At 37.3% G+C, this 12,904-nt stretch overlaps 1 protein-coding gene across 2 annotated transcripts; it reads left to right on the top strand.

Moving 5' to 3' along the window:
- The first annotated feature begins 9,183 nt into the window (after positions 1-9,183).
- Positions 9,184-11,186, top strand: LOC113277957 (B3 domain-containing protein REM16-like). Of its 2 annotated transcripts, none has more exons than XM_026526916.1 (5): positions 9,184-9,503; positions 9,616-9,694; positions 9,807-10,335; positions 10,440-10,612; positions 10,701-11,186. In XM_026526916.1, exons 1-5 carry the CDS (start codon positions 9,478-9,480, stop codon positions 10,965-10,967), a joined length of 1,074 nt encoding a protein of 357 aa, XP_026382701.1. In that variant the 5' UTR covers positions 9,184-9,477; the 3' UTR covers positions 10,968-11,186. The 2 variants fall into 2 exon arrangements, with proteins under 2 accessions (XP_026382701.1, XP_026382702.1); XM_026526917.1 differs by having other exon boundaries at positions 10,705-10,904.
- The last annotated feature ends 1,718 nt before the right edge of the window (positions 11,187-12,904 follow it).

Raw genomic sequence — 12,904 nt, 5'->3', positions numbered from 1 at the left:
GCTGATAAAAAAAACTTCAAGAAGGAGACGGTTAATATGAGTAGGTTTTGTAGAAGCACAATGTCCGTGCATACATCTTTTTGTTAAAAGAAGCAGAAAACTAGATCCATCTCTGTATACCCATCCTTGTAATGCATGGACGGCCTTTTGGTATGTTAATGTTCCTGTCTTTTTATTTTCTATCAATTTTGTTATTTGTTTACCTTGGTATGTTTAGGAATGTATGTTACTGTAGTATTAATTTTGCGGTAAATAAGAGTTCGTTGCTCGGACTTGTAAAGATATAAAAATAAAGATATATACAGAAAATATGTCACAGGATCAAGAGACACTAGGACACAGGATTCCACCATTAATCATTCACACAATTCATATATTTATTCGAAACAATTATAGCTCAAACCATTAGGACTCTCATTCTTGCCAAGGTAGATTTTTAGAATATTTATTGTATATCACTAGCATGACGCATCAAAAGCACTACGACCAAGCATACATCATCATACGATATCACAACCAATTAATAAAAATCATAAATCGATTAATAAAAATTGCAAGTAGTCAAAAAAGAATTAATATATTTATCATATGCGTAAAGAACGGCTTCCTCCATCATCCCAGTGTTGGGGTTTAGCTAATCATAATAATCATGTTCTCAAAATATGTATTTGATGCTCAAAGTATGATTAAAAGAGTCAAAAGTTATAAAACAGTGGTTCTGTGACCCACAAAATAGTCCAGAAAGAAACGATGCCAGGAAGCTGTTGTAAAACAACGACACTCCGATGCTGCTGTTGATGCTGCAGAAAATAAGACTGCTCTGTGCAGTCCGTTCTTCGTGTTCTTCAAGGTCCTCTAATGGAAACAGCAGCAACAGCAGGTGGGAATTGCTGTTAATCCTTCTTCTTCGCTCCTCTGCGTCCCAAACCTTCCCCAAACTCTTGATAAAATTCTCTAAGACTCGAACAACTCTTTTTATACCATCCAGGGCCACCAAATCTTCCCCAATCTTCCGTTTATTCTCTCTCAAAGTCATGGCTTTTTCTTTTCCTTTTTTTTCTGTTTTGTTACGCGTTAACATAGAGTTCCAGTGTTTGAAAACTCTTTCCAGAGATAGCAACATATCATCCTATTCGTTAATAGACTTTCCCAGATATCACGTAATCTCCTAAACCCACAAAAGAATCCCGAGTATTTTGCGTCTCTGTTTCGTGAACTTGAGATAAAATCTCTTTCTCTTAACTCAACCAAGCCCACCACTTCTCCTACACGATCAAACCAAGCCCAAACCAACTTGGTCCGATGAAAATCCAAGAAGAAATCACGTCCAAAATCATTCAGAGAAATTCATACAGACGTGAACCAGTTTCCCGCCAAAATCGATTATTTGAACGTGAAGAAGGGTGTCCCCTTAACCAGACTGGGAGTCCCTTTAGCATATGCCTTGAAATGGGGTGCCCCTTATCCAAATGAGGGGTTCCTTTAGCAGTTCCTCTTGGGTGTCTTTAGCGATTTTTCTGGGGTGTTTTTGGGGTACTTCCGGTACACTGTCAACGGAGCTCCAAACGCCACATTTTAGTCAATTTTCACGCAAAACCTTATTTTTCCAAGAATACCTACAAACACATAAAACACCATAATAAATACAAAAATGGGTACTAACATTATACAAAATCGAGATGAAAAGAAACACATAAATGCGTTTATCATATGTTACTTTTGTTCTTCTTGTTGTACGAAGTAGTTCTACTTATGTACACTTGCTAACATCTCCATGCTTACCGTAAAACATGTTAACATCTTGAAATGAACAACTGTATGATTATGGGGAAATATGACCTTCTAATTTCGTAAGTAAGTATTTTTGAGATTGCGTGTGTTTCATTTTGTTTACTCTGAGTTTAGTGTGATTAAAATATTTTCCTTGGTTCCCTAATTAATCCACTTCAGAACAAGTCTCACTATATCTTTTACCCTGACAATAGTATCTGGACTGCAACCCAGAGTCTGTTTATTTCATTTGGCAGCTATTTGAATTAAACTGCCAACTTGAACCAACCTACAAAGAAGCTTCATCATGGCCAGCATGTTTAATCGATGAAAAGAAAAAGAATATGCATAATGTGTTTATATCTGTAGAATCAGCCAATAGCTATACAAGTCAGCATCATAAAAGAATTTCAAAGGCTTACAGCAATTTGGCTATAATTCAAACTCTTTGGCGTGGGCTAAAGCCGAAATTTTGCGTTTGTGTCATTTCAATTGAAAATAGCTTATCCCAAGTTTGGCAAGACTTCATCTTAGACCGAGTCTCCTTTAAATTGAACCTAAGACAGTTTGTTTATCGGACCCAATCTCAAGATGAGTCCAATACGAGTCTCAATCTTGAATAATTCCCTCCAAGGTTTTAACTTGGCACTGTCCGAGCTGGAGTCCCAAAACCGGCTCAATCTCAGAAGTCAGAATGACTGCTGGGGTTCTATCTCTAGTGTCTTCGGACTAGTTTTTTAAGAAAATTGTGTTCCATTAAGGATACCGATTTGTAAATGCAAAACCTAAAATCATTTGTTCCTGACAGAATTAGCTTTTAAGCATATGCCATTCTGGATGGTCATGCATGCATCTGATACAAGTAAAAACTTGTTATCATATACTGTCACTTTAAAATTAAACTAAATTTAAATTGTTAATGTGAAATTCACTCCAACAGTCCAAAGTCCCGTACATATCAATCTTAAAGTCTTTTTGAATTGAAAAATAGATATTTAGAATCTCGAGATTCTTTTAGAAAATTGAATAACTGTTGCCTCAAGAATAGAACAGAGAGTCTTTCTTTCCTTCATCATTTGATAGGTCTGGGACTCAGCTGAGTGGTGGTCAAATAAAAAATCAGAAGAAAAATGAATCGTTAAAACTTCCCCAGGACACCACCACTTATAAAACTTCTCCAGGACACCACAATGTCAAATAATCTTGGCCGTAGCTTGAAGAACATCTCAATCGCCACAGAAATCGAGAAAGTCTAACGACTCACAGACTAAAAGGCTGTGCCAAAATTATCTGCCGAGGGTGTATCATATCACATACAAGGATATCTAGCAGCCTAGCCTAGCACTCCCTCTCTTCTCCATCTCTTTAAGAACCCTTGTTCTTCTCTCCGTTTCATCAAAAATTTTCTTCTTGATTAGGAAAAAGTGGAAAACTGTTCTTTAACGAAACCATAGTGTTAGTCTCAATTTCAAGTATGTCTGGAGTTGTACCAGGTCCAGCAGAAGATAAAAAAACCCGTTATTGATCAGAGGCAGCCGCCGAAGGCTGAAAAACCCAGTCATATTAACATTACCGTCAAGAAAAATGTAAAGTATCTCTCTCCGTAGACTAGCTAGAATCGAAAATCCTTTAAAATATGGGTCTTTCGCTACATTTTTTGTTACATCCATTTTTAGGGTTTTAAGTGAAAATGGTGTCGACTAGCAAGTGTTTGATGAATGCGTTATTCCTGTTATCTTGTTTTTGATGTTTAACATTGTGACATGTAGTGTGTGAGGTAAGCGTATGTATTTAGTTGGCTAACTTGTGCATTTGTAACTATCTGTATTGCTGAATATTTTATAGTATGATGGTAGGATGATAATACTGAGGTTGCGTTCAGAATCAGGCGGAGCAGTCAGTTTAGTAAGCTGATCAGTGCTTACTGTGAGATGAAAAAAATTGATGACAAGACCTACCGTTTCTTATATGATGGTAAAAGACTAGACCCGAAACAGACACCAGATGATGTAAGTAATCTCTAGTTTTCTTGTATGTTATTATTACTATTATTATTATCATCATAACGTGTACATATTCTGGTCTATTCTTACATGTTAAGTTGTTAGTTTTTTTATGTTAATTGTGGATAAATGAATTGCTCCAGATTGAAATGGAAGCAGACGGTGATCAAATTGATGTCATGCTGGAGCAAGATGGTGGGTGCAAATGGCAATGTGAAGCACTAAATGTTGCATAAGTATGTTGGGATTGTTAATGGGGTTTACTTTTTTTTGGGGGGGAGGTCTTGATCTGAGTCAGAAAAAAAGAGAGGTGGTAGTTCAGGCTTCAGACCTAGTTTACATCTCGTCCAATATGTCTTGTCAAGTATTCTAAGTTTCTAAATATCAGTATTTGGTTCTTCAATCCTCTGCAAGGTAATATTACTGAACTGAACTCCTCTTGCACTTAACATTGGATTATTATGTTCCCGAAAGGACATGGTCTGATAATCAGTGATGATAATTTTTCTGTTTAGTCTAATCAGTGATCACATCGTTTCTCTCTCTCTCATGTTACTTTTTTAATAGATTTGAGTATCTATTGAGTATTGACTGAAGAATAAAGCACAGAGTCTTTCCTTCATTTAATAGGCCAAAGGCTAAATCATGGTCAAATCAAAAATCAGAAGAAAAATGACTCCTCTTGTTCCCCATGCTGCCTAGGGTAGATAGTATTCAAGCGTACACAGCACTTTTCTTTTCTTTTTCTTTGTCCGGATAAAATCTCAAAGACTACTACAGCACAGCTTGCACCCGGTTGATAGTTATCCCCCATTCCCCATTGTTGTCCACCAAAATCTTCCATCATGAGGTTGCTGGGATTGAATCCCTTTACAACCCCTACTAGTGCATGCATTTGCCTCATTTTGGTCTGTGATTACAACCGGGAATTCAAGGAAAAGACCACTCGCTGATTGACTGTTGATACGATTCTATAAATAAATTAAAAAAAAAAATTCTCCCTGATGTATGTTCAACTACTCTGCAGTGTTGATTGTGGCCAAAACCATGGTGCTACTGCTTGTAATAGAGACTAGAGAGATATGTAGAGCTCTTTGAAGTAAGAGTCAAAATGGGAGAAATAGAGGAACTCTGATTTTGGGCATACCTAAATCTTTCTAGGCATACAAAGCAATAGTCCTAACTTAGGGTGATCTTATAAGGGGTACCATATGGGTAGTTCAATTACCTATATGCCCTTAAATCTTTTAAATTACTGATTTATCACTAATCCTAATACAAAAACCTATAATCAATAAACCTAAAATAGTTTCATTCACTTTCTTCTTCCGCTCCGCAGCAGCCGAACCCGTTCATCTTCTCCAAAAAAAAATTCATCGCATCATCGCCGAAATTTGATCGTCGATTCGTGAAAAGTTAATCGACGATTAAACTCATCTATATAATGGGTCGTCGTAAGCAAGTATCTTGTTCTAATCGACCAATTGAACAACCTGTTGAAGAAGAAGAAGATTTAGAGAGTGAAGAAGAAACTGAAAATCAACCACAAATCCAACCGGAAGAAGAGATTGAAGAAGAACCAACTCCTGAAATGAGAATAAGAAGGTTAGTTCTACAAACCCATCTCGTATTTGATGTTTTTGGTTGGTATGATTGGTTTAATTCGTCAAAAACATGGTTTGTGCGGCGGTTACAGGGTTGGGTTCGGGGTAAAATCAAGTTTACATTTGCGCCGAAGTGTTCTTCAAACTCAACCCTGAAACTGCATATGAACGATTCAGCTTAAAATGTACATCAGTTTTGCGCCGAACCTAGTGACATAGAGCCTTGTATTTAGAATCGGCTTATTCGATGGCATTAGATTTGCGCCGAATTTGTGTTGTGGAAATTTCATAAATTTTGCATGTGTGTAGGATCGGCTCATATGGTAGTACTAGTTTTACGCCGAATAAATGTTGTTTCAATTTCATAAGTTTTGCATGTGTATAGGATAGGCTCATATGGTAGTACTAGTTTTGCGCCGAATAAATGTTTGAATTCATAATTTTAGGTTCAACTTATCCGATAGTATTGGTTGTGAGCCGAATAAATGAGATCGGCTTATAAATAGTTTATGGTATGAGCCGAACCACTCTCTGTGTAAGCTATTGAAAATTCTAAGACATGGTTCGGCTCATATGTGTTATTTCGGGTAAGCCGAGCCTTCTCATTTGTTGACAAGTTTTTTGGCATTTTAAATCCATATTTCGTATAGTTTGTATCCCTTTGTTGTTCGAAGTAGTCTTATAACTTTCATACTTGTGTCAGAACCAATGCAGCTAAAAAGAGGAAGAAGATGGAGGTAACACCTTCTACTTCTAAAACTCCCGATCCTCGAGGAGGAGGTAAGAAAAAATTGGGAGCGGGAGGTAGAGGAGGAATTTTAGAAGAAGAAGCTGAACAACTAAGAGTTGAAAGACAAGAAGAAGGAATAACTGAAGATGAAGAAGTGGAAGGAATAGCTGGAGATGATAATCAAGAAACAAAATCCCAAGGAAAACCCAAGAAAGACAAGAAAGGTAAGAAGGTGGCAGAACCCGAGAAAGAGAAGAACATTTCAGAACAACGGATCACTGGTTTACATATTCCTGATGAAGATGACGTAATTCCACCTTGATCAGATGGTTTGCCTCATGGTCTTCCGGAAGATGGAGGAAATGTGTTAATTGGTTATGTCGAATCTTAGGCGAAGAGAATTTATGAGACTCCTGATCACAAACGTGCAGTCCGAGTATTGAGACACACCAGAGGGCAGCGGAATGGGATCTTGATGAAGAGGTTCCTGGGGTGATTTCTTACGTACAAGCTAGTGCTTTATGACCTGCCATTAATTATGGACATCAGGAATATGATAGTGTGGCGGCCTCTGCCTTTACCGAGAGATTTTGTCCGGAAACTTACACATTTCAATTACCTTTTGGAGAGATGGCAATCACTCCTGATGATGCGAGTAAGATTACAGGCCTTAAAGCAAGGAGTAGAAGTGTGGATGCTGATTTTTATGACATGAGTTGGGACGAGCTCTACAAGTTGTACGAGGAAACTCTTGGTTGGGGTGCATACAAAACTGAGTTGGAGTTTTGTCGGTCCATTAAATATGTCGATTCCGTATTCATACCCAATGGCAAAAATAAGAAGAATAAGAAGATCAAGCTCACTAACTTGAAAAACAAATTTGAGAACACAAAGGATAGAGTAAAGGAAGGTTTGTTGGTAATGTCTAAGTATGCCCCACAATGTTCATAAACGACATCTCATATTTATTAGTCTTGTACGTGCAATCCAATGTAATAACTTGTGGGAAGCATAGAGCCAATTGGACGCACTCCGGGTGGGCAAGGAAAAAGTGTGCGACTTGACTGAAGTCATCCAACTTCTTTTGGCAAGCGTAGTTATTCTTCACCCCTAACCACATTACTTGTTGCATCACCATCCTACCTTGCAAATTGAGTTTCTAATCTTTTGTCTTGCATTGTAGATAGTTTGCATAGTCGACTTGTTATTCTTGTTGTCCGCCTTCAATTTGCTAAGAATCCTAGACGGTGGAAAACGTGCTCGTGTCATTTTATCCACTTCTAGCATCTCGTCGGGTTTGAGTCGCGCTACTTTCGCATGTCCATGAAGGTCTTTGGGACGTGGGTGGTTATGACGACAATCCATATCTTTATTCATTATCCAATATTGATCTTCTTTGTTCAAGGACTTATTCTTGAGGTTGAAAACGATATTGAAAGGGAAATTTATTTTCTTCGTCTTCGTCCTATTCTTTCTCCCGGTCTTCCCAACATATAAGGTACCCTTTTTAACCTTGCTAGCGCCGGTTCCACTACGCTCACAAATCATTTCAAACCGATCCCCTTGGCTTGGTTTTCCTTTAACTAGTACACAATTTACCTTCATCGCGTGTTCCTCAACCCAATCAAGAACTTCGGGTTTAGTTTTCCATCTCTACGTTCATTCCAAAACAAATAATTTGTAAGAAAAACTTTGGAATATTCCGACAACATTAAGGTAAACAAAAAGTTCTTACATACCAAATCATTTTGGAAGTGGTCCTTGGTATCCTTGTGAATTATGTCTAGTGGATCAGGTTGATTTTCCATGGGTACAATCGACAAAGAATATCACAAGGTTAAATACTAGAAAAGGAATATAATAGCAATGTTCGGCTCATACGATAATCATATTATGTGTCGAACCTTGAACATTTAGAGGTTTCGGCTTATACGATATTCTCAATATGTGCCGAACCACAAACAATATTTTAACCCAAAAATTAACAAATTCATGTACGGCTCATACAATAATCATATTATGTGTCGAACCTTGAACAATTAGAGGTTTCGACTTATACGATATTCTCAGTATGTGCCAAACCAATAACAATATTTTAACCCAAAAATTAATAAATTCATGTTCGGCTCATACTATTTTGAATATATAAGCCGAACCAGTAATTATTTTTATTCCGTGCTATTCAGGATGTTGTTTCGCTTACTATGAAACTTTCATATAAGCCGAACTAATATCTAGCAAAGGGGTTGGAATTGAAAATTATAGGTTCGACGCATTCTGTAAACAGATTCAGTGAGCCGAACCGTTCATCATTTGGTTGATTCGGCTCATAGATGTGAGCCGAACCTCAACCTGGTTCGCCGAACCATGAAGCAAAAATCCAAACTTTTGATAATTCCGAGCTATAAAAGTGAGATTGAGCATAAGATAGAAGTGTATCTGTGTATTAGAAGCATTGGGTTTCTCATATATGTACTCATCATCTGGATTTGGCTCATAAAATTCATTATCTTGAGTATGAGTTTGTGTAAAATCATTCTCATAATCTAAGAAATCAGCCATTTGGAAATCATTGTTGTAGTTGATATGTATTTTTCTAGGTTTTTTATATGAATTATGACCCTCCTCATCCTCTATTGAATCAGGAATTAAAATATTCTCACTTTCTCCTTCTCTTTCTCTCCTTCTTAAACAAAACTTTGATTTTTTTCCCCCCCAAATTTTTTCATCTAAACAACCTTTATAATTATGAAAATTATCTTAATCACTAAACAAAATATTTAATCACTAATCCAGATTACTAACACTAATACGTAAAGGGTAGATTTGTCATTAAAAATTTTTTTGGGTTAAAGGGATATCTGATTTTATTATTTCACAATTTTTTTTCTCTTTATTCAGTATACCCAGAAAGATTTCAGTATGCCCAAAATCAGGGTTCAAATAGAGAAACTACTTGGGCCCCTTTGTAAAATCCTTTTTTTCAACCCACTACATAGGTCCAGGCGTCCAGCTTCATTTAATGAGTCCACCGGCCCCCGCTAGCAATAACTTTAAAAAAAAAAAAAAAAAAAAAATGGTATAAGAAATACTGAGAAAACAAGTCTTGATGAAAGAAAAGACTTCAAATGGTGAAAAGAAAACAGCGGATCATAAAGTAGAGTTTCTGGAGTTGAAGCTGCTGGAAGATGAAGATTGGAGGAAGAGTACAGTACTTTGCTGAACATGATAAGAGAAAATTTAAGTTTCATAAATCACTTTCTTACCAAAATGAAAAACTTAAAGACAAAGATACGAGTTTACAAGGCTAGAAGTGTGAAAACAAGGGTTCAAAGTTTCTGAGTTTGGAGATAAAGATTAAGGGGTTTCTATGGATCAAGGATTCAAAGCAGATAGGTAATCATCTCTTTCTTCTTACTTCATCTTAGATTTTGTCACTTGATCATCTGTGTTGAAGTAGGATGTTCAAACCCTAACATTTCAACTGTTCTTTTTCTTTAATTTGCAGGAGAAATAATGAAGATGTTGAAAAGTTTAAACTAGTGCATTTCTTCACAACTCTCTCAAAGAATTTTCCCTCCCAACTTGTAAGTATATGTACAACTAGTTCCCAAACATGATTTCTTTTGTTAGTGCTCTTTTGTAATTTGCAATTCAATTGATTTAGCACCTCGATTGCAAAATTTATCATGAATGCAGAAATTCCCAGAGAAGTTTGTAAGGAAATGTTTGAGGAAAGAATTATCAAACATTAGTACTGTGAGTCTTAGAGGACCTATTGGTCGAATTTGGACAGTTGAATTGATCAGAAAAGGAAGTGAGGATGATGATGATGAAAAGAGATTGTATTTGGGAAAGGGATGGGAGATATTTGTCAAGGAACACCATCTGAAAGAAGGTGATGTTTTGTTTCTGAAATACAAATTAGGGGGTTCAGTTTTTGATGTATTAGTGTTTGATGATGAAAACTTCTGTGAGAAAGAAACTTCATATTTTGTTAGGAATTGCAAGAATGAAGGTTGTCATAGGAGTAACGGCCGGTTGAATGAGCGAAAAAGAGTAGAAAGAGAACCTTATGCGGAAATCAGTGAACCTAAGAGGTTGCCTAAGAAAGTGAAAGGAAAACGAATCACCAGTAGCGATGATGAAGATGAGGATAGTGGTAGCAAAACATCACGATTGCCTGGTCGGAAAGGCAAAGTTCCAGCTTCTGTTAAGCGCGAGCAAGGTGAGATTCTAACTCTTCATTTGTGTGATTCTTTCATTTCACATGAGTTTCATCGTTTCTTATGCATTCTAACGAAATTCAATGATATATGTTATTGCCTTCAGATTCAGAAGAGGAAGAAAGCCAAGTAGACCGAATGGCGCTTGTGTTGAGGAACGGAGCTCCTAAAGTAAAAGGTGCAGCTTATCCACAAGCTCTCCATGAAGGTACACACAAGGGAAAGCCACATTTTGTTATAGCCATGAAATCTACACATGTGTCAAGCATCTTCACCATGGTAATGCTTTTTTTCCCTTTGTTTCTATAATCAAGTTAGGACTTCATTCAATCATATCTCAGTTTTTTATATCCGGCTTGCATTGCAGACAGTTCCTGTCAACTTTTCAACTAAGAATATACCTCGTGCAACTAAATTTGCATCCCTCAAGGTGAATGGTAAAACATGGTTAGCTGAATATGTATCTTTTGGAGCATGTAAGAGTTCTGGATTCCGCGGTCGGGGATGGAGAGATTTTGTACGCAGTAACAAGCTTAAAGTGGGAGATGTCTGCCTGTTTGAGACTACTTCATCGTCGTCGTCTAAAACTTCAAAGAAATCAATCAATCTTGATGTTACCATCTTTCATAAGTAAGATGTTCTGTTAAGGTGACATATTATGTGCAGCAACAAGTAGAAGATCAGACTTGTTTCATTTCTGTTTACTAGTTGTTCTACTATGTACCTAGTTCCAAACTATATTTTAGATTCGAATGTTGACTGTTATGTTATTAGATCTTGGTATGAGACTGTGTTGTTGCTAGATGCATTGGCACTGAACAATTCATCTATATTTTATTAGGTCTTGGTATGAGATTGTGTTGTTGCTAGACGCGTTATACATTCTCTCCCGTTGTGGTGACTGGGAAATATGGTGCAGTTTGCTAGTTCGGCGATATGAAAATAATCCACCGTTTTTTGTGAGAGAGTTGTTGTTGTGTGAAATGGGCGGTTGACCACTCCATTGACCTGGTCAAATAAGGATATATAGCAATCTGATGAGTTCATATGCCTCAAAAAAAACGTGTCGAAATCTAGTTCAGTCAAGCATATCGGGTCCGTAGTCGCTCCTTCATTAGTGGCCTATGACATTCAATAGGACTTCCCAAAGGAAAATGATTAGGCCACCGAGAGCTTCTCCCGCATAATCTCCGGCAAGACAATATACGGTGGGATCCAAAAACTACCTCCTATAAATCTCCAGTGGGTCTCTGGGACGGTGTGAATGAGTCGGGATTTTGCGGGAGAAAAAAATCGGCCAGCCTATCATTCCCCCTTCCCAAATGGTTCACTATTTGTACATGTAAGGTTTAGACTGTCCCACGTAATGGTCTAAATTTAGACTCGTATTTTCAAGGTTGTTAACAGGGGTATCAATTTGTACAAACACAAAAACAATGATTATTTTGTCTTTGGGTACATTATTTATATGATCTATTTTTGAACCCAATAAATATATCCTCATACAACAATAAATATGTCCATACTTTTTAATAATTTTATCCATTTAAAATTAGATTATCTTAATACCCTCACCCATATAATATTTTTCTTTATTTCAAAATGGAACAAATTTCTTTCTCTACCACTTCACCACTACCACTAGCACCACCACCACCAACATTCAACTACCATTCTACCACCACCATTCAACAACCACTACCTACCAACCGCCACCATCACTAATATTCCACCACTCCTCCTTCACCACCACCATTACACCACCACTAGTTCGTCGTCGCCGCCACCACCACTAGTTTGCCGCCGTCGAAGCCACCACCACTGTCACCGCCGCCGCCACAACTGGTTCAAATATTTTTGTATCAACAACAGTAGTTGATCCAAATAAAAAAAGAACCAACAGTAGAAGTTGACCCAGTTTAGGGGATCAATAACGATAGTTGATCCAAAAAAAAAAAGAATCAACAATGAAAGTTGATCCATGTAACTGGAGTGAACTTGGCGTGAGTCGAACACGCATCATCTGACATGGAGTCAGTCATGCTACCATTGCACCACAAGTTCAACATTGGAAGAAATTTACATGATTTAAACTACAAGCATGATTATACTTATCCAAGGAAATATTGTTCAACAATAGGAGTTGAAAGGATCAACAACAATAGTTGATCGCATAAAAAATTGGGTCAACAGGAGTTGGTCTCATAGATGGATCAACAACCGTAGTTGATCCCATAAAAAATTGGGTCAACAACAAGAGTTGATCCCATAATGGGATCAAGAATAGTAGTTGATCCCATTAAAAATTGGGTCAACAACAACAATTGTTCCCATAAAAACATATAAACAACAACAATCGATCATCACCTGTAGCTTCATAAAACAACAACAACTTCATCTCCTTCATTGAAGTATCCACCAACATCATCTTCTGCTTGCTCCTATTTCAGCCGCAATAAACACCACTGCAACACACAGATTTACACCACCATTCAAAGCAACATTTGTCACTGCCCTAATATTCATCTAAGTTCCTAAACCTAGACAAGCACCACCACCGTCCAAAAAGGC

The sequence above is a fragment of the Papaver somniferum genome, chromosome 5 (assembly GCF_003573695.1).
Source record: "Papaver somniferum cultivar HN1 chromosome 5, ASM357369v1, whole genome shotgun sequence".
Lineage (NCBI taxonomy): Eukaryota > Viridiplantae > Streptophyta > Magnoliopsida > Ranunculales > Papaveraceae > Papaver > Papaver somniferum.
Note: the sequence above shows the minus strand (reverse complement) of the source record. Positions and strands in the feature narration are given on the sequence as shown.

Bases quoted from the DNA above. Each gene is read 5' to 3' on its own strand.
- LOC113277957 (XM_026526916.1), top strand. From the start codon at position 9,478: ATGGATCAAGGATTCAAAGCAGATAG. The intron at 9,504-9,615 runs GTAATCATCTCT...TTTAATTTGCAG, and splicing joins CAAGGATTCAAAGCAGATAG to GAGAAATAATGAAGATGTTG. The intron at 10,336-10,439 runs GTGAGATTCTAA...TATTGCCTTCAG, and splicing joins TTCTGTTAAGCGCGAGCAAG to ATTCAGAAGAGGAAGAAAGC.